This window comes from Physeter macrocephalus, chromosome 1, assembly GCF_002837175.3.
Source record: "Physeter macrocephalus isolate SW-GA chromosome 1, ASM283717v5, whole genome shotgun sequence".
Classification (NCBI taxonomy): domain Eukaryota; kingdom Metazoa; phylum Chordata; class Mammalia; order Artiodactyla; family Physeteridae; genus Physeter; species Physeter macrocephalus.
Window position 1 is genome coordinate 26871230 of NC_041214.2, and position 22531 is coordinate 26893760.

General features: G+C 43.9%; 1 protein-coding gene across 13 annotated transcripts in view; it reads right to left on the minus strand.

Moving 5' to 3' along the window:
• Positions 1-1156: 1156 nt before the first annotated feature.
• The window catches only part of ZBTB38 (zinc finger and BTB domain containing 38), a 77740-nt gene continuing 56365 nt past the window's right edge, over positions 1157-22531 (minus strand). For 11 of the 13 annotated variants that reach the window (XM_055086403.1, XM_007107013.4, XM_007107012.4 and 8 more), the window contains one exon: positions 1157-8241. In XM_055086403.1, coding sequence (XP_054942378.1) covers positions 4648-8241 — 3594 coding nt within the window. In that variant the 3' untranslated portion in view covers positions 1157-4647. Of the gene's footprint in view, positions 8242-8946; positions 9094-17836; positions 17959-22531 lie in introns of those variants that run through there. The other 2 variants (XM_028489250.2, XM_028489199.2) reach the window with 2 other exon arrangements.

The window sequence follows — 22531 nt, forward strand, 5'->3', positions numbered from 1 at the left end:
AGCCCCTATTAGCTCAGGGCTTATCTTGTAATCATCTATTGCCTCCTTCCCCGGACTCAAGTTCCCTGAAGTCACAGGCTACCTCTTCTATCTCTGTAGGCTTGACAAAATGCCCGACACTTAAAATTCAGCACATTTTGAGTAAATGAATTCTTTATAAGTTAGCATGTTACATCTTTTAAATATAAATACCAAAGTTTCTTGGAACAGGAACAAAATACTCGTAATTAGAGAAGTCATCACATAAAGGTTACTGAAAAATATGCTTCTGACTTCTCAGTATAATATTCTAAATAGAATTACTTGATACCACAGATGTCAAGAATGAAATAGTAAAAATGTAATCACGTTTCCGTTATAACCGGTTCTTCCATTAGGTGTCTAAATTTGGAGTGTTGAGTTTTAAAACTTGCACAGAGTCAACTTGCCTGCTCCCTTGACCATCTTGCTTGAAGAATCAGGGTCAAAGGATGCAAACTGGGGAGGGAGGGAGGGGTCAAAGGAGTCTGATGAATAGATGTCCAGGATGGGGGGTGGGAAGTGAGTTCTTAGGTAAGGAGGAACTTGAAATGGAAGAATAGCTGCCCCTGCAAAAAGGAACTGATAAGAGACAGGAAGTGGAACCAAATCAGTCAATAGGGGATGAAGAAAGAGGAAGGTGAGCGATAGGAACGAAAAGACCTGAAATCATTAAAAGGATATGTACAAATAGGACTGCTTTGCGTGGTTTTTATGCTTTTAATCCAGCTAGTTTCCCAACTGTTACGAATTCTTTCAATATTAATTCTGTTGTTTTGATAGATAATTGAGTTCCTTTTAGCGGAGAGTAGTTAGAATTTTTGGAGAATTCAGTTTGGGTTGCTCTTCAAATACAAAATTGATGCTATGGGCCAGCCATTAGGGCTGGAAATTTGAGTTATTTTCCCTGTGCTGCTGATGGGTTGTGCTGCCTGAGCCACTGGCCCTCCTGTCACATCACCCATTGTGACTGCCTGTATTTGCAGATAATTAGCTAAGGTTGCAAGTGATGACGGGACAGATTGTTTTCTTTATGTGAAAAATGACTAGTTTATAATAGCATTATAATTTCACCCTGTATTCAAAAAAAAAAAAAAGGTGTACAAACTCTTACAAACCGAGTTCATAGGGCAATATCCTCAAATATAAGAGAAACCAAATGCCCAAAGTACTGGGGCCTCACTGAATAAATGAGAGTTGAGTCCAGGGAGGATGAGCCTCTTGACAGCTGTCATTGTGACAACTACCATCACAAGCTGCATCACAAGCGGGTCTCTTTTCCTCACTCTCCGTTGAGTTTACATTAAGCATTTCCCTCTAAGATGCGGAGAAGGAACAAAAACATGGGCTCTGGAGTCAGGCAGCCCTGGGATGCGATCCTGGCACTGTCTGGCTGTGGGAACTGCTCAATGTCACTATAAAATGCAGATAATGAAGTCTACTTCCTAAGGTTGCCGGGAAAGGACTGAATGAAATAGCCCATGGAAAGAATACCTGGTAGTTAATAAGTGTAATGTGTTTTCTGTGGATGTCCAGAGCAGAATACTTCCAACACTCTGATTTATCATAAGATCAGGCCTATCCAAAGCACTAAATGAGAACAAGAGTTCCGTCTCTTTTATTCTGCTTTTTTTTTAATGTCATATTCCATTTGAGTCCTAAGCATGTAAGCAGGTACCATGGAATGTAAACAAGAAAGGAAACAGAAATATATTGAATGACTCATATGTGGAACAATGCTGCGACTCACACAGATGAAATAGCTGCTTGGCTGCACAAAATAATTAACACTAAAACGTTTAAAAAGAGACAACATAGGAATAAGCTATTTTAATCAAGCAAAAACAAATTTATATCCATTAGTTCTAAAAATAAAATTAGACTTTTCCAACCCTTAACATCTGTATTTAATAATATCTTCTAACCAAAATACAGATGCTAAAACAGCAAATTACAATATATCTTGTACAGCATACAGTATGTTCACTGTTCACACTTACTTTAATTCTAGTTGGTCGTTATGTACTCAATGCATAAACATCACTTAGAATAAAATTTTCACAATTAACAAAAAATGCGACGAGGCTGTCTTAAAACGGCTCTGCTATAAATTGTATAGAATATACAGAATTACAAAGTCAAGTATTTTTTTTATCAAAATATACACCCCTCCCTGAAACTAACACAAGCTATCAACATTTTAAACGAATAATACAATTATAGAAAATATTTGCAAAATTATTTTTTCATGTATAAATATTCTGCCATATTTACTTTGGTCTAGAATTATCAGCATACAAGTCCACTTAAAAAATATCCACATGGAAGGGCTGGGAGACATCAGTACATGTAATAATTTTATATTTGGAGTTACCTCAAATCAAAGTGACTGAAACGCACAGTAATTCTCCTCGATTCATAAGCCTAATTGAGATAAAACAAATTAGTAGATCACAGGATTGCTTATTCAATTTTCTAATTATCAATTCAAAAATTCATAAGCCCTTTGCAACTATCTTTTTAACAAAACCCAAATGGATAGTGCAGGTATACATATATACAATGTATAAAATAAAAGTTGAACTCGTTTGCATTTTTCCATTTTCCTCTATTACATAATACTGTTTGTAAGTGAAAGCAGATGAACAAAAGATAAACGCAAATACAATATTGGGGTTATTTAACAGCAAAGTACTACAGTATAAAAAGGTCAGCTTTGATCATGTCCTTTTCTGGGTGTTTAAATGCTTTCTTGCCCACCCCAATCCTTATTAAGTCTTCTTCATGGAGATATCACAACGCTTGAAGAGAGAACCTGGAGTCCTTTGAGCTACTGCTTCACAATGGCAACCTCGCGACCTTGGGTAATCTTGCGTTTTCCAGCTATCACATCCCATGAACATGAACGGCTGCAGGTCATCCTTGAACCGGGTCCCAGATTCTGCACGTACTGGTCATCGAAGGGTAAGAGTGTTTTCTCTCTCTCTCCTATTCTGGCAGTTTAAAAAGTAAGAATCATGACTTCCAGCCTCCCAGGAACCTAGTCCACATGACGGAATACCCTATAGGGCAGTTAGGTTTTGAGGGCAGTGTTGATGGTGTGGGTCAGCATAAAAGAACATTGAAAATGGAAGTGGTTTTTAGCAAGCGGGCTAGATATCTGCAAACATAAAGGCAAGGCATCTGGTTTGTGGATGTATTTCTGAGTCATATAAGTAAGTGATGGAACCTTGTCACTCCACATTCTGTCTCCCCACCCCGCAAAGACACAGCTCTGTTCGAGGCAAGGAAGGTCATCACTCCCTCTGCGTCCTCAAGTCATTAATGCCTGGGGCGGGGGTGTGTGTGTGTGTGTGTGTGTGTGTGTGTGTGTGTGTGTGTCTTGTCCTTTTTTTTTTTTTTTAAATAGTATGTAAATATAATCTCCAAGAAGGCTAACAACTGTAGGGACTGGGCTTTCTGTCACTTTCAAGTGCCTGGGAATTCACCACCATACACATGCTTTGCGCTAAATTTCCTGGACACTCCTTCAGTGGCATGGAAGGCGTCAGGTTTTACTTGAACCCTTGAGACTGGTTAAATCTATCTGGAAAGACCTCCATGTCCATGGCCTTGTGGTGGATGGAAGACTGCAGGGAGTTTCAGAAGAATCTGGCCTTTCTTCATTTTCTGAAGTGAGGCCACTGAAGAGTAATATACAGCACAGCACAGGTAACCACAGGTAACTTCTGGGAAGGCTCTCCCCCATGGATAAGGCATGACCTATGTTTTCTGTGACTTGAGTAGACCAGTTCTAATAACAGCTCAGCCATAACTTCAAGAGAACAGCATTCCATCTAAAAGCATACACATGCTCTTAAGTAATATTCAAAATGCTTTCTACTGATTTTTACATCAGTCCTCATTATTTGCAGATCTATTGCTCATCATTATAATTCACTACAGGGGACATGGACAGTTAAAAGTTAGAGTGATTTATATATGTATTTTACAAGGTTTGTGTTGCAGAAAAGTAGTTCTAGATAACGTACGAATGTCCTACTCGGGTTACTCGTTTCACACATATTTTCAACTATATTATTTCATATGTATCCATTAATTTAAACAATTTTAATAGAAGCTGGTTGGGAATAATGACTGTCATAGCTCATTTACCTTTGAACTTATTTATGAAGATGACATTTTCATGACATCTGACACTTATTTTCTCCAGTGACTAAAGACAGTTCAGCAGCCAGTTCCTATTAGCACTTATTAGAAAGTTTTAAATTACGCTAAAATGAAACTCTTTTCTTTCCCCCGACTGGCAGAAATATCATAGCTGAGAACTTCATAAACTTTCACAGGTCACTTGGGATATTGGAAGATTCAGCTACTTTGTTTTTGTGTACTTTGCATGAAGTTAATGCTAAAACCCAAAGTAGATATTAGGATCCTTTTTCTGGAATTTTCACAAATGAGATTTTCTTTGTTAACATTTCACTCCTTCATGACTGTTATGTGAACAAAATTAAACAGAAACAAAAGAAAACGGCTAACTTAAAAACAACAACAACAACAACAAAAAAAAAACCGAAAAACCCAAACCCACCAACTTATAGTTTCGAAGATTTTTCTAAGTATCACCATTCAAAGGACATTATCAACAACGGTTTGTCCATTATCCTTTTGGTCATTGTCTTCTGAATCAATGAAATGTGGATTCTCCAGGGGATCTGAGTTCTCGTGGCCCGTGTCACCTTCTGTCTTCTCCCTCTGGCTTGGGCTTTTGAATAAGTGTTTCTTCTGGTGCATTCCAAGCGCAGCAGCTGTTTTGCAAATTTTGGGGCACTGGAAGCAGGCATGGCCCTTCCCATCATGCTCCCGGACATGCCTCTGCTCGTGATTCCTTTTCGTGGAGAGGTACAAAAAACTCTGAAAGCAGAACTGACAGTGGTATCGCTTTTCGCCAGTGTGGATCCTTTCGTGGATCTTGAGGGTCTCGTTCAACGTGAAGGCCTTGTTGCAATACTGGCAGACGAACTCCTTCACGCCCAGGTGGATGCGCTCGTGTTTCTGTAGGTTGCCTTGCACCGAGAAGCACCGTCCGCAGGTCTTGCACTGGTACGGCTTCTCTCCCGTGTGACACCTCATGTGCATCTTCAGGGTGGAGGGGCTCTGGAACTGCTTGGAGCAGAGCTCACACGCATAAGGCCTGGCCGTGAGATGCCGGTGGGGCCTCCCTTGATTCCCAGCCCCCGAGGCTTTGTCTCCGTCGCAGAGTTCACACTGCAACTTGGGCATCTCTTTATTTTCTTCTTCCTCGAAGGCCTTCTCCGGGGGAACCTTCCCCACTGCGCAGTCCAGTTCGGCCGGGTATTTACATTTGCTGCTCGGGCTCCTGTTCTCATGCTCCTTCCTCCAGTTGGCTTTCCTCATTTTTCTCAACTGTCTGGATTTCTTTTTGGGTTTGTAGTTGTAGTAAGGGCGCCATGGTTTGTCCGTGGAATCCTGGTCACTGGCATCGTCAAACATCTCACTCATCTCCACACACTCGGACTGGCAGAGCCCGATCGGGCTGTCTCTGTTGGTTTCCTGTTCACTCTCTCGGGGCGGAGCCTCCTCCTGCATTTGGTACTTGGGCCTCCTCCCTCTTTTATAGAACAATTTAGATCCTAGGATGTGCCTTTTCACAATGGCTTCGTTCCCGATTTTCACCGTTATCTGGCAAAGGGGCGCGACGTTGCTGTTTGTGGAGGTTCCCGGGAGAGCAGGCTTTGCGATATAAGTTTCAATTTTACTAGTTTCTTGAATGCTATTTGTGGTTTTGCTCAACGACCCTCCAGGATCAGCAATGTATCTGGACTCCTCTGGTACTTCTCCCCTGTTACACAGGATGGTTTTCTTTTTTTCCTTCACGCTCTTGGGTCTGCTGACAACCCTCCCCACTTTGTCTGGCTCGGGTTTGCCATCGTCTTTCGGGGTCTGACTGCCAGCCAGGTCTGAAGGGGCTCTGGGGTTATGGCTGCTTGTGGCAGCAAGGGCGTTGCTGTGCATAATCACCGATGAAAACTGGCTGCTGTGCACGATGACCGAGGGGGCTGAGCCACTGTAGCTGATCACAGAGGTGGAGTTCTCACTGCCGTTACTCACAGACAAAACGGGCACGTCCCCCGCCCGGGGGCCCGAACTGACGGCATTTTCAGCGGAAGAAACTGACACCTCTGCTGAATAAAAGTTATTGTCCAGATCAACTTTCAACTCTCCCCTCTCTCCCCATTTGGTACCCTCTGCGTTTTGCCCACTGGTGGGAGTGGGTACATCCTGACGTGCTGGTGTTTCCAGTGGGATGGCTGGACTGTTGGTCAAGGTGCTTACACTGTTTTGGAAATTCAGAGTAGGCAATTCAGCGCCGTGTGGGTTCTGAATAACATAGGGACCAGGTGCAGACTCGTTCATCTGACTGTTTTCTCGAGTATTTTCATAGGAAGAATGTCGGTAGCTCTTGTAAGGAGCCCTCTTGCATTTCATGGGAAGGAGCCTATAAAGCTTATATGGATAGACACTAGGCTTCAAGCCCCCGTTTGCTGTTTTTTTACTGATGGAAAGTCTATGATCGATGGCATGGAAAGACTTCTGGTGGTTTTTGAGTATATAGTAGGTCATGAACGTTTCCAGGCAGAAAATGCACTGATACCGCCTTTCTCCTGTGTGCCAAATCTCATGTCTTGTCCTGTACTCGGCCAATGCAAATACTTTGTTGCAGTAATGGCAAGGGTACGTTCTTCTCCACGAGTGAACATTGGCATGTCTTCGGAGGCTGGATAAAGTCACATAACTACGTTTGCATACTACGCAGCTGTAGAGCATTTGCCCGTTAACAAATTTAACCATGTGTTCTGTTTCTGGCAAGGTACTTCCGGGACTGGAAAATTCACCAATCCTATTCTCAGATAATAAAGGTTCTGGGCCTGTGAATGCACCTCCATTCTGCCCAATGGTGGGATAGTTTTCTAAGCAGCGCTGATTCCCTCCAGGAACGGGCATGTGGCTTGACCTCATACAGATCTGCTCGTGCCGGTCCAGTCTGTTGGGGGTGCTGAACTGTTTGTTGCAATGCTTGCACACCAAGGGCTCCTGGGTTGGCTTGTGAAGCTGCATGTGGGCGCTGAGCAAAGTGCTACTGTCGAAAGACTTGGAACAACAGCTACAATTGTAAATGAGAGGCGGCACCTCTGTGGCTGGCAGGGTGGGGACATCAGAGGATTTATTTTCATCTGCCCTGGGAAAATGGACCTCTCCTTCGTTGTTGTTGGGAGATTTTGAAAGGGAAAGAATTGCAGCTGGCTGTGGACTTCCTTCTTGATTCATTTCCAAGTTGGCTGCTGGAGCGGGGGGTATATTTTCTGGAGGTGAGTCCGAATCCTGGGGTACGGAGAGTGTCTTTGGCTTTCGGCATGTTTTCGGTTTTGCTGCAACAGCTTCGCAGTTTTCTTTACCTGTTTTCCCAGGTGAACTGCTGTCCCGTTCCCGTACAGGCAGACTTCTGTAAGCCTCAGCCACGGAAGACACGGCGTAGGAGTGCTCGGCGAGGGTGCGCACGGGCTCCACCTCGGGGCAGACGTCAGTCCTCTCCAGGCAAAGGCTGGTGGTTCTCATGGAGTCGGAGACCTTTTTGAAACTTGCCCTCAAGTCCAGTGGAGAAAACATGTTATTACTATTTTCTGTTTCGATGATGGAAAATGCATTTGTGATCCTTGGCCCATTAGTGATGGCTGGTTCTTCATGCCTTTTTTCATTTTTTTCTTCTTTAACCACTCCCTTTTCGGTAATGCAGAATACATAAGGACCTGGGGAATTTGAAAAGTTGCGATCGGTAAGATCTTCCAAGAAGGATATTCCCAGCTTTTTTCCTGCAGCTGCAAGGTCAGTGACTGTTTCTTGTCTCTTGACGACGACTGTGGAGCTGTAGATATAATTAAGGATTTCTGTAAACACTTCGGCTTTGAGATCATCCAGCTCCAGGACGTGGCTGGAAATACAGATGGTATGGCTCCAAAAGATATTTTTGAAATAAAGGCTTGAAGCAGCCAGGACATTGCTGTGGGCTTTAAATTTGGTGTCTTCCACAATGATAGTGACATCACATAAAATGCCCCGAATGCGCTGCTCATTCAAGATGGAGAGCACTGTGTCGCTGTGAAAGTCGTCCTTGAGGTCCCTGGAAAGGGACATGACTGTCATCTGAAACAAGAGGAGAGAAATGGTCAGAGACCCTTCCACAAGGAGCTCCTTTATTTGTAGGCTGTTTTCAATTTCTTTGAAAAAAGTTTTTTTGTATGAAAATAAATACTTTTTAAAAAATCTCATTCTGTTGCTGCTCCCAAGACTTGGAGTCAACCTTAGAAGCTTAATCTTTATCTTGCCCCAGCCTGTTCCTCATAACACTGCTAATAGTTGTTATAGTTGGAAATCCTCCCAGAACTTTTTCTCCTTCTTTCTCCAAAGTTGTAGCTTGGAGAAAGGTTCCCCCGCCAAATGTTAAAGGTCTCATCATCACGCAGGGCTGCTGCACTGAACTCTCAGAGTCGGGCAATGCCATGGTCCTACCACAAGCCTCCTTATCTATTTCAGAAGATCGCCCTGATGATCTGATCCAAACGTAATTCATGAAGCAGGAAAATGATTTTTTTTAAGTTTTCCCTAGGGGGCTTCCCTGGTGGCGCAGTGGTTGAGAGTCCGCCTGCCGATGCAGGGGACACAGGTTCGTGCCCCGGTCCGGGAGGATCCCACGTGCCGTGGAGCGTTTGGGCCCGTGAGCCATGGCCGCTGAGCCTGTGCGTCCGGAGTCTGTGCTCCGCAACGGGAGAGGCCGCGACAGTGAGAGGCCCGCGTACCGCAAAACAAACAAACAAACAAACAAAAAAGTTTTCCCTAAGTAAGCAGTACCTGTGAGTAAAGGCATTGGCTGCTCGGGAAAGAAGCAAGAACTGGAGGAGCCATTCCTGATTTGTGGCTCTGAAGGGTTTCTCAGTGTGAAGTCTCAGTCTGCATGACCAAGTCTGACCACTAGGGGCACCCTGCCCTCTGGCCCTTCCTTGTGGGAACCCATCCCGTTCCTTCTGATTTCGCTTTTATCACAGCCAAAGTAGACAGGGGTGTTCAACCAAAAAGGAAACAAAACAAAACAAGGAAAGTATATTTCTGAGTTTACAATACCGTGTCTAGTCAACAGGTTCCTAAATTAGCACAATTTAAAGGCACTGTGGCTCTTGTTCTGGTCTGAGGATCCTACCTCCGTTGTTCCCGGAGCCCGGGTCTTGTTATCCTCTATGTTCTATAATGAGCCTAGAATGGCCAGAGCCTACCCACTAATATTCTAGTGAGGGACAATCCAAAGCAGTGGCTTTCATAGCTACCCACAGTAAAAAAATACATGGTACGCAGTGACTTAAGACAAAAATGAAACTAAAAACTTACCCTTACTATGTGTGATGCAGTCTGTTCTGTCCTATTCTCTTTCACTTAAAAAATGCTAACAGCAACTCACCAAACTAATTCCACTACACACTAATGGATCACTCCTGCACTTAAACTGTACCCCACCCCGCCAAAATACCCCCTTTGGTCTAAAGGATATACTACCCAGCTGTTCATCAAGTCTATCTCTAATCACATGATGTCCAGAAAGCCATATATCTTGCTGCTATTTCTTTAACTCCCAGTGGCAATGTATTCCTAGCACTGGAGTATAATGTTTAGCTCACGGCATTTATTCAGTTGGAAAAGACCAGATGGCCACATAAAGGATCTCTTTTTACCTCTTTGTAAGGATTATAAGCTCTGCCCATTATGTTATTTAGTGTCCTTTATACAAGAATCCATTCGATAACTTCTTTTTATCTCATTCAGCCATTGGAAAAAGAGCATTTCTACTAACAAATTCTTCATTATTCAGATAATGAGAACAATGTACTCACCACGTTTATTCTCTCTTAATTCTCAAGACGAGGATGCTTAGAACTAAGGTTTACCATCGACTGCTGTAGCCACTGTGAGCCTGGGTTTCTGGTGTGACTACTGTCTCACTTTCTTGATTTAGTGATAGCTCTTTTACTCTTGTTTTCCCTGCCTTTAAGTGGAACCTTCCATGAATCTTTTCTAGGGATGTGGGGGATTAAATCTTTAAATAAAATTAAATGAAAAGGGATCTTTGGGACTTCCCCGGTGGTCCAGTGGCAAAGAATCCAACTTCCAATGCAGGGGACTCGGGTTCGATCCCTGGTCAGGGAACTAAGATCCCACATGCCACGGGGCAACTAAGCCCGAGCGCCACAACTACAGAGCTCACACGTCTCAATTAGAGTACAGAGCCCCCGCGCTCTGGAGTCCACGCGCCACAACTACAGAGCCCACCCACCCTGGAGCCGGTGTGCCATAACACACAGAGAAGAGAAAACCCACACGCCACAACTTGAGAGAAGCCTGTACGCCACAACTAGAGAGAAGCCCGAGTGTCCAATGAAGATCTCGCATACCACAACTAAGACCCAATGCAGCCAAAAAAATAAAGAATATAAACTTTAAATAAAAGGGGGATCTTTATGGCTTCCTCTGTGCCCTGAAGGGAGAAAGGTTCACCCCTGAATGGATCACAGGAGTCTATCCTTCACTGGCTTATGGATCAATAACATACTTGGCTGGTGCTTGCTTGGCCTTCCTTGAGGTCTCTCTGTTCTGGGCCCCTGCAGGATCTACTTTCTCTCCTGACTCGTACCTTCTCCTGTTTGGAAGGGTCAGACCAGCCCATAATGGGCTCTAGAGGACTCCCCACAGCAAGTTTTATATTGCAAGTACTAGTTATCATTAAAAGTTATCCTCATATTTGAGTTAAAAAAAAAATCACTCAGGATCACTTAGGCTGCAGCATGTGGAAAGGATCAGAAGGGTCAGAGGGAGGCCAGCTGGTTGCAAACCAGCTAGCGAGGCCGTCCTAGTGGTCCAGGTAAGAATTAATCCATCCACCCCAGACAGAGTGGGAACCTGGGAAGGAGTGGATGGCTCCACCCACACCTAAGAAAGTGAGGCCGGGGGAGTTAGTATCTGAACTCAAAATTTACTTTAATTCCCTCGACCAATATTTATTGAGCAACTGCTAAGTACAAGGCATCAGGCTAAGTGCTATAGGAAGACAAGAGTTCATTTCTCCGTTGAACAGAGGTTTACTGAATACCTACTTCATGCTTTGGGACAGTAGTTCCCAAACCTGGCTATGCATCAAAATCAGCTGGGAAGCTTTGAAACAGTACAGCTTTACAGATTCCCCCTACTCTGCCCCTGCAGAGATTCTGGTTTGGAACAGCTGGGGTGAGACCCTGGAATCCATATGTACTTTTGTACCTTATTTCGTGAATAAGTAGTACATTCATATGATAACAAATTGGAAAGGCACACCGAGTAAACACTGACAAGCTTCCTCCCCACATTGTCTCAGAGGCTCTTCAGGTGGTTTTTTATCAACCAGCCAGAAACAGGCCTGGGGGCTGACATTAAAAGCCAGGGCCGCTAGAGGAACAAAAATACTGCCCCCAGAGGTTTGTGGTATAGCAGGGAAAATAAGATGTGTGCATGACAAGCCGTAAAACAAAGATTCCCAGAGAAGGTGAAGGATCAAGAGTGCTGGGAGAAGGTTTCAGGAGTCGGGGGAGAGTGGCTTGGGAATGGGTGTGAGCCCAGCAAAACCTTGTAGATACGGACAAAGCTGAGGAAAAGGAATTTCAGTCAGAAAAAGGCACAGTTGAGAGTTTTACGCCCTCAAGAAGCTTGTCATCTAGGAGTCAGTGTAACACTTTATTTTTATTTTGTTGTTGTTGTTTGCTTTTTGTTTTTTGCCACACCGTGCGGCTTGTGGGATCTTAGTTCCCTGACCAGGGATTGAACCCGGGCCCTCAGCAGTGAAAGCGCGGAGTCCTAACCACTGGACCGCCAGGGAATTCCCAGTGTAACAGTTTAGGACAAAGAATCCAAATCTGCAAATGCAAAGTGAAAAAGCGGTGAAAGTTGTTGAAGATGCAATTTCAAGCCATATTCTGCCTATCCAAAGTGCAACAAAGAAATAAGTTAGAAGTCTGCAGACCAGAGGGGAGCCACCGTAGGCCACAAGCACAGCTGGTCCCCACAGGCTGTGTTTGACCCCATGGTTTTTGGAACCATGTTTTTGAAAAACTGAGCTCATGTTGAAAACCAGTAAGATTTAACATAAAAATCAACATATCTTTTCTTGAAAAATAGGAAGACTGGACAGCGAAGGGGTTGCTGGCTGCCTGGCAACCGCGTGGCTGTGTCCCTGTGTCACTGTCACCTGCACGCACGTGCTACCTGTCCAAGGACTTACCGCCAAGCGGCTTCTCTCAGTAAAAAGCCCATCCTGGCCCCTTTAGGCAGTTTGGTTTGTGCAACTGATAAGAACATTAAGCAAAATCGCTTTGCACCCACAGTTCTGAACAGACATACTTAACGATATCCCTAAAATTAGAATTAAGACATAAATGAGCTCGTGGGGGGAGGCAGTCATTCTCACCAAAAATAGTATTCTTTGACTTAAGAAAAATTAAAGTGATCTTCTCCTCTGTTATATTTCTTCATTGAGAGTAAATGAAAACAGAAGTCGTAGGAGTTCCTGCCAGTGGAAAGCCCACAACAGACTTCAGAAAAAAGAAATAGAAGTTGGAAAGCAGATGAGATTCAATTTACACGTAATTTTCTAAAACGTGTTCAAAAAAGTAAGTTTCGTGCGGTATATTTATTATTTTCAGCAGTACTGCTGAGATGGAATAAATAAGCATGAAAAAGGCTAACAAAAATGATGTAGATGCCAAAATTTTGGTAAGCCAATATTTAAAAAAAATAAACTAGTTTATAATTAGATAACTGTGGTCATCTGACTTACGTTACTATTTTCCTGAGTTGGTATTTTAGCTGTAACAGCTTTTAACATATACCTTCTAAACACATAAATACACATACATATATATCCACGTGCACATACCAATAAATCTGTGACTATATAACTATATGAACATATGCTGTACGTAAATATATTTTATAAGCACATCAAACAGGATGAACTTTTAATTCAGCATCTAAAAAACAGGATACTTGGGCTTCCCTGGTGGTACAGTGGTTGAGAATCCGCCTGCCAATGCAGGGGACACAGGTTCGGGCCCTGGCCCGGGAAGATCCCACATGTTGAGGAGCAACTAAGCCCGTGCGCCACAGCTACTGAAGCCCGCGCGCCTAGAGCCCGCGAGCCACAACTACTGAAGCCCGCATGCCACAACTACTGAAGCCCGCACGCCTAGAGCCCGTGCTCCACAACCAGAGAAGCCACTGCAACGAGAAGCCTGAGCACCGCAACGAAGAGTAGCTCCCGCTCGCCGCAACTAGAGAAAGCCCGCGCGCGCGGCAACGAAGACCCGACGCAGCCAAAAATAAAATAAATTTTAAAAAATAAAAATAAAAAACAGGATACTTGAGAGAGAAAGGGGGTGCAACTAATAACTATGCCAGGGCAACAGGTATACATTGGGACTGTACCCTGGGAAATGAGGATAAATGATCATCCTGTTTTCATATACATAAATATATAAACAAAATATATATCTCTATATAAATTAAATATAAAATTCTAAAGTTATAATTACATATACGTTTATATAAAGTATACTTTATAAATATGTAAATGCTTTTAAGAATTTTATAAATATATAATAAACATACTTTATAATTATACTTCATATAAATGCCACTGGGAAATTCTACTCAATTAGTATATTTAGAATCTGCTGCTGCTTTTGTCTCCTGCCATATTCCAGCCTTATACAATACACATTCATCTCATGCAAAGGTGGGCACTTAAATAAGATGCTTTTGATGATTAAACTGACTTTTCTTCACCTACTTTTAGAATTAACTAGTTTTAGAAAAGTAAAATAAATCTATGCTGACGGTAAAATACGCAAACAGTACAGAAGTGGATTAAGGTACAAGGCAGAAGGCCCCCTCCCCACGCCAGCCTCCTCAGTACACCCACAGCACACGGACTCCCTATATGGGTCCCTTCCTCATGACTCGGGAGGATTTCTACGCTCTGTCTGCATGAAGCTTTAGAAGAGAAACTGTATTTCCTCTCGAGGTTCTTCTATCCTCGGCCCTAGCTCCGCTGCCGGGCAATTCCTATCATTCACTCAGCTCAGATGGCACCTCCTCTGGTCAGCCTCCTTCCTCACGGATTTCTAGTTTGGGGTTGCTACCTTCAGAGTCGCGTGTAATGTTGTGCGTCTGTCCACATCTCTATCCTTCCCTGTTTGCTCCTTGAGCGCGGGGACAACCGAGCTCATCTTGGTACCCTCTGCGCCCGCAGGGCGGGTACAAAGCACTGTTGATGTTGGCAGTGAGCGGGAACGCACTGGCTCCTCAGGCCCCGAGCAGCAAATGGCTTAAAGAACATCCTGTGCTTAGAAAGCTTTCCGGTTTAAAGCTTTAAAAATTAGACCTCGGTGAACCCAAATGCTACTCTAGAGAAAGCAAAATCACCAGGAAAATAAAAATAAATTCCTGTTCTTTGTTTCCCCCCTAGCTTCCTTCTAACCTGGCGGTTCTCAAAGTACGTTTCATGGACCTCTGGGTCTCCCAAGACCCTATCGGCAAGCTCTTGAGGTCAAAACTATTTTCATAGGGGCAGGACAGGAATAAAGACGCAGATGTAGAGAACGGACTTGAGGACACGGGGAGGGGGAAGGGTAAGCAGGGACCAAGTGAGAGAGTGGCGTGGACATATACACACTACCAAATGTAAAATAGCTAGCTAGCGGGAAGCAGCCGCATAGCACAGGGAGATCAGCTCGGTGCTTTGGGACCACCTAGAGGGGTGGGATAGGGAGGGTGGGAGGGAGAAGCAAGATGGAGGGATATGGAGATATATGTATACATACAGCTGATTCACTTTGTTATACAGCAGAAACTAACACACCACTGTAGAGCAATTATACTCCAATAAAGATGTTAAAAAAAACTATTTTCATGACAACACTAAGATGTCACTCATCTTTTTTATCATGCTGACATGTGCATTAATGGTGCAAAAGCAAAGATGGGGAAAACTTCCGGCAACTTAGCAAACATCAACCCAGTAACACCTGGATTAAGGAGTAAAAATTATTCATTTTATTAAATCTTGACCCTTGACTATACGTCTTCTTACTGTTGTGTGATAAAATGGGAGGTACACATAAAACACTTCTGGTGCATACTGCCTTGAGAAAAAGCACTTGGGTGTTTCTTTGAGTTCTGAGTTGAACTAGCCAATTTTTTTTTTTTTCATGGAACACCATTTTTACTTGAAAAAGATGATAAGACAAACGGTGGCTATTCAAATACAGGTATTCGGGCAAACACTTCCTTGAAAATGAACTAAGTGAGTCTGTCATTTCAAGGAAGTAGCCATTTTGTTGCCAGTAACAAAAGACTTTGAAGCAAAAACAGAATTTTGGAAAAGCTGCATCTACCACAATGAGCTCAACACTCCTCAGTATATAATGACTTTTCTGATGATGCTGGTGGTGATGTAATGAAAGTGGTTTCTGGATACTGAGTAATGAATCTGGAAGATATGCATGGCTCAGTGAACCAACATTTTCCAAATGACCAATGCATATTACCAAAAAAATCATGCAGGGGCTAAAAGGTGTAAGAGAGAGCAGTGGATTTAAATGTAACAAAGTACAGAAAGTTCACTGATATGGATTCCATGTTGCAATTAACCTTTAAGAAATTCCCACTGGTAAGTTCTGGTGTAGTATCAAAGAATATCCACAATTAACTGAAAAGATTATTAAAAAAACTTCTCGCTTTTCCAATTACCTAGTTGTGTGAGGCTGGATTTTCTTCATATAACTCAACTAAAACAACACATTGCAGCTGAATCCAGAAGCAGATTTGAAAATCCAACTGTCTTTCTCTGAAGTCAGATATTAAAGATACAGCATACCCCTGAACAATACAGGTTTGAACCACTCAGATCCACTTATACACTAATTTTTTTCACTAAGTACGTACTATAGTACTACACGATCTGCGACTGGCTGAATCCACAGATGCAGAACTGTGGATATGGAGGAGGGGAGACTGCGAATTTTCGACCACATGGAAGGTCTGTGCCCCCTAACCCCTGTGCTGTTCAAGGGTCAACTGTATTTGCAAAAACATAAAACAATACCATTCTTCTCACTATATACAGATATATTTTTCATGTGGACCATTTTTGAAGTCTTTATTGAATTTGTTACAATATTGCTTCTGTTTTTTATATTTTGGTTTTTTGGCCAAGAGGCATGTGGGATCTTAGTTCCCTGACCAGGGATCAAACCCACACCCCCTGCATTGGAAGGTGAAGTCTTAACCACTGGACCGCCAGGGAAGTCTCTCACCATATTTTTTGCTTTAGAAAATAGTTATTTTAAAAATACATCATTTTATCATGTAACTGGGTTTATCATAGTTAATTTTCATAAGTTAATAATTTTAAAATTCTCATTTACATTTTTGAATATGATAAATAGTGATAGATATAATTCAGATAAACAAAAGCTCTTTGGGTCCTTAAAGATTTATAAGGGTGTAAGGGGGTCCTGGGAATAAAAAGTTTGAGAACCACTTCTCTAACCTATAAGACAACGCTCAAAATCGTTTTTAAAGAAACTAGAAATTATTTTACTCAATAAAATGAATCGTATATAAGCCTAAAGGAACTAAAGACAAAATAAATGAAAGTCTGTTAAAATACAAAGCAGAAACACCCAGGAGACGGAAGGAAAAACCAAGGGATAGAGAAACACAGACAGACACACCTACAGTCACACATACACACACCCTCTACAGCTGTCTTTAATTTTGCAAGCGTGAAGCGATTGCTACCTATCACTTGAGTTTGAGCAGGGCTGAAAAACAGGTGGACCAATTTGCCTAGTGTGGGCCTGCCACACTACACACTCAGGTGAAAATTGTTCCTTGATTTGCAGGGCTGCTGCCTATATTCTGTTTGCACAAAATCTATCATTGCTTGAATCCCTGCCTTCCAAGTCTCAAAGGTTCGCTTGGTCACAGCATTCCGTTTGCCCTTACAATTCCCTCCATTCATCTACTAAATGAGCCCCTCCCCATTATATCCTGGATACTCATCCTGGGTTTGAACTTGAAATCAAAGGAAACAATTCTTGGCAATGATCCAACCAACAAATTCCAGTATTTCCACCTGAATTAAATCTTCCCTCCCCAAATCTGACAAGGCAATTTTACTGAAATACAGAGAAGTCAAAAAACTTAAAAATGATAGTTTCCATAAAACTGTTAACTCTCACAATGTCAACCAAAAAAAAAAAAAATTGAAAAACCTCAAGTTGTTTAACCAGTGTAACTATTATGTAGAACTTTATAGACCTTGTTAATAAAATCTGGTGTACTTTTATTAGCAAATCTTTAAGACATGACAGATGGAAAGTGAAGTAACCCTGTCCAGTCTGCATTCTTAGTGAGAATTCGAAGTCACTTATTCAAGGCCACTGTCCAGGGCCAGACTGATTGCCACTTTTCCGTGTCTTCTGATCAGAGAAAAAGCCAAGAGCCCTCTCGCAGCACCTTGGCCACTCGATTCCTAACGTACATAATAACGAAACTAAATCAACAGAGCAACTTTCTCCTCTTTCTACTACAAGTCTTCTATAAAAAGACACTTAGAAATAAAAGCCAACTAAAAGAGAACACACTGTATTAGGACACTGACCTGGAACCCTGCAAAAGTCAAACTCGCGGTCCATTCTGGGCCAGCGCGGGCCCCATACTGAGGTGGAATCTACCGCGTGGATCTGCTATTCTCTGCAGAAAGTGTTCTGACAAAGGACACTGCTTCAGTGATCTGGCTCCACCATCCCACACACATCTTTGCAGTGCATTTTCTCATAGTCATGTTGGGTGGCTACGTCAGACCTCCTCACGTGATGGGGTGTTAGAAACACACGCATCAGATCTCGAAAACAGATTACAAAACAGAAGCCCTTTATAGAGTTCAGCTACGTCTAAGAAAAGGAAAATCCTCTTGATTTGCCTTCTAAATGCAGCCCAAAAGGAGCAGAAAAGAGCTGCATTTATCAGACTTTCATGCATTTAAGCTATCAGATTCAAGAAGGTGTAGTATAACAAAGGAGGTTTGTTTTTCATCTGAAATTCAGGTGGTTGGAAAGACTAACATCAGGAAGCTGCTAGAGTCCATCCAACAGAGAGGGGGATTGGCTTGAAACACCTTTACTGAATACATTATTTTGAATAGGTAAATGTTTGGTCTCCAGACTTGCAGTTGCGTGCACATAGACCGTGAGAACAAGTATTATCAGATTCACCGGTGACGCAACGTGCCCAGTTAAATATTTTCGGTTGCTAGTTTGGAAAGATCAGAGGGGGAAAAGGTGCTTTGTTTCTTTTTTTTTTCTTTTTGAAACACAGCAGTGTTTAGGGTAGCCCTTGGGGGTCATCTCATCATCAAGCTTGCCTGGACACCTGCTTGCTTAAGAAAGCTGGCAAAGGGGCTTAGAGAGTCTATCTCTGAAGCCCTGAAGTGCTGCGTCCATTTCTTGTCTCCACCAAATTCCACTGACATTTCGAGAGATGCTAATGTGAAAGGCATTTTAAATTTGAATGCTGTGGGAACTGAGTTACCCTGACCCCTGTTACTGGGACAGGGGTCTTGTCCCCCGGAACTTCTCATCGTTGGGGTGAGCTTATCATCTAGAGTTGGTTTCAAAAGCCAAATACCATTTTCTTAAAGGGCCAGCTGTTCCTCTCAGCGGACCTCTACCTGTCAGGGAGGGTGGAGGGAAGAACCGTTGTACCTTCTGGCTCCTGAATAACAATGAACCTCCTGCGAGTCACAAGACGGGTTATCCTAAAAAAGGACAGAGACCAACTGCTGCTTTGGTGTTAAACCACCTTAAATCCACCTGCCATCACACCCCTGTTCTCCACCCCCAGCTCCCCCTGCACCCCAGCTTTTGGGGGACTCCTACAAGACAATGAATCACAGTTTGCATGGACTCTTTCTGGACAAATCAGAAATTGCGCAGAGAGGAGTGAACCGAGAAATGCACCTGAAAAGCACCGCACACAGTGCCTGGCACACGGCAGGGGTTCGATGTATGTGGGCAGGGGTCAGCTTGAGAACTGAGGAGTCCTCCTCACCTGTGACTACGGACAGAACTGCCGAGGCACGCAGTGCGCGGGGCGGCCTTTTCACAGCACAAAGGAGATCCAAGTCAGGCCCCCCTTAGAGCCCTTCCGTGGCCATCCCCGGACGTTAGGGTAGAATCCAGAGCCCTCACTGTGGCCCGCGAGGCCCTGCACTGCCCACGGGCCCCAGCCACTCTCCCCAGACTCACCGGCCCCTCTGCCCCGCTCTCTGTGCTCACACTCAGGCCTCCCTGGGCTGACTCCACCTTCCGAGTCTCTCCTGGCCCCGGTTCCGGTCCTGCCCCGGGGCCGGCTCACTCAGGCTTCAGGCCCAGCTCAAATGTCAACTCAGAGGCCCACCCCATCTCTCTAATCGCTCCCGGCTTTACTTGCCCTCGCATCACCTGGTTTATTTCCTTCATGCCACACACCTCAACCCGCAATTATCACATGTACCTGCCTGCTTGTTAACTGTCCACTGTACCTGCCAGAAAGTAAACTCCAGGAGGGAAAGGACCTCATTCGCCCCATTCACTGCTGTGTCTCCAGGCCACAGGGCACGGCAGGCACTCGGGAAATATTTGAAAGCACAGAGACTCACCCTGATGAGAAAAGCGACCTGCACTCCTGGCCCCCCTTATCTGTTCTGCTGTTTTCTCGTGCACGGCACTCATAACATCCCCATACACTACACAATGTGCTCATTATTCATTATCCATCTGCCTGCTAGAACTTAAGCATCACGAGGGCAGCAATCTTTGATTCTCTGTACTGATGTATATTAAGCACCTAGAACAGTGCCTGATACATCGCAGGCCCTCAGTAAATATTCATGTACGAGATGAACGATCTGTACTATAAACAGATTCGCGTTTGTGAATCAGCACTATATACGGATAGGCGCCGTGAGTACTGCGAATTACAATTTTCATCTGTGTGAACTGCCCCAATCAATTTTGAATAAAATTGCTTTCATCTGATACATTTCAGGTTGTAAAGCACTTCACGTTAATTTAATCCCCTTCGTAATCCTGCGAGGAAGGCACACAAAATGGAGATACTACTACGAACTCACAGGGTTAAATGAATTAACAAAGTCAGTGCTCACCATATGGAAGCTGTTACTCTCATGCCCACAGTACAGATGTGGAAACTGAACCCAGAGAAGTGCCTCGCTTACAGCAGAGTTGTAATTTCTGAGGGCGGCACCGCGCCCAGCCCCCTGCACGCTGCTGCGTCAGGAGCATGCGCGCGCGCGCGCGCGCACACGCGCACACGCACACACACACACAGACACACACACAGACAGACACACACACACACACACACACACAGCAGGAGGGAAGTCGGAACAGCTGACTCGCTGTCTCCAGCACAAAATGACTCTGCACCAAGTTCAAGCTGCAGGCCGGTCGTACAGGATCACCACTGCAGAAGCCCGCGGCCAGGAACAGGCCCAGGTGAGATTCAAGAGCTAAGGCCATCGGGGGCAGCCTGCCTGGGTCCCATGCCGAGAAGTCACTGGGAAATGTTGCCTGACATGAAGCAGAATCTGCCAGAGGGGTCCCCAAAAAGGGCAGCTGAGGATCACAGTTCAGGCAAGCAGACCCCCTGACCACGGGCGGCAGTTCCCGGGGCAACCTGAGCAGAGCCAGATGATGGGCCGTGGGCTTGGGGCCCATCACGGCTGGCCGGGTGTACAGTAACGGGGAAAAAGGCGTTTTCAAGGTGCCAGCCGAACACGGAGTCAGTCACGGTGTTTGCCCCACAGCCCAGAATTTGCTAAACACCCAACGCCAAGGCCTTTACGCTATACTCACGTGTTGCCAACTTAAAATCTTTAGTATTAAAAAAAAGTTGATTTTTAAAAGTTTGTTGCCAATTCAGTCCAAGCACTGGAGAGACAAAAGCCAAGGATGTACACTGCCAGGATTTACTAATCTGAAGCAAATGCATCAGGAAGATGAGTTTTCATTTTCATTTCATTTGGGGACTCACCCACCACGAGTACTTAGATTTAATCCTTTCACTATGGGCCTGGGGATGATACGGTCGCAGGGATCATAAGGCTCATGCTGGGGGCTTGTCAGGCAGGATAAAGCATGAGCCCAGTGGGTATGAAGCATCAGGGGAGCTCTAGAGGAAGAAAATCTCCCGGGTGGGGCCAGCTTGGGGAGCGAGCGTTCTCCATGACAGAGAAAAGAGTCTCCTGGCCGACACGGAGCTGAGACATGGCCAGTGAGGCTCATTAAAACCCTAGGCCCAAATTCCAGTATCTTTACTAAGGCATATAAGGTCCTCTGTGATTTGACCTCACTTCCTGCCACTCCAACCCACACCAGCCTCCTTTCTGTTCCTTGAATGTGTGAAGATCTTCCCACCTCAGGGCCTTTGCACATGCTGCTTTTGAAGCCAAGAATGCCTTTGCAGCCTAGGCCGCAGCCTATCCCGATCTCTATCCAACAATCCCTTCCCCCTCAATCAGGTTCATCTGTCCTATACTCTCAGCATACTCTTCTTTCACAGTACTTACTACTATTGTAATTAAGTATTATTTGACAAATGTGTGCTTTACCACAAGAGTATAAATTCTGTGAGGGCTGTGAGACTGTTTACCACAGTCTCCCCTAGCTCCCAGCACCACACTTGGCACATAACAGTGCGGATAAACCTTTATGAAATAAACGCAAAAACAAAATCCACCCAAACAGTAAGCTCTTTAGAGCCCACCATACCTGGCACTATTACCAAGCTTTCTGGATCCAGCATTAGGTCAACGTGAACTGCCCTACCATTTGTCACCTATGCTAAAAGGGAGAAACACCTTTGTTGAACATTAAAAAAATCAAAAAAGGCTGTTCTGACATTGTAAAAGGAAAAAAGAAAAAAAAACCACACACACACACACACACACACCAACTCTGCTGGCCTAAAGCTGAGCTGGATAAGACAAGCCAGAGCCATCCACTGCTACAAAGTATTTACTGCTCACACAAGTTAAAACAATGAAACATAGCTTTGAAACACAAGTTAAAACAATGAAACATAGCTTTGAAACACTGAAATTGCTTACTATTATTGCTTTGGCTCAAAGACAGGAAAAGAACACTCCTTTAAGCGCTAATGATATGCTTTGTTCTGTTAAAGACAAAAACAACAGGCCCAAAATGGAGTTGCTTATGCTAAGCCCCATGTCACCAAACAGAAACTCAACTTTAAGTGTTTTTTTTTTGTTTTTTTTTTTTGTTTTTGCGGTACG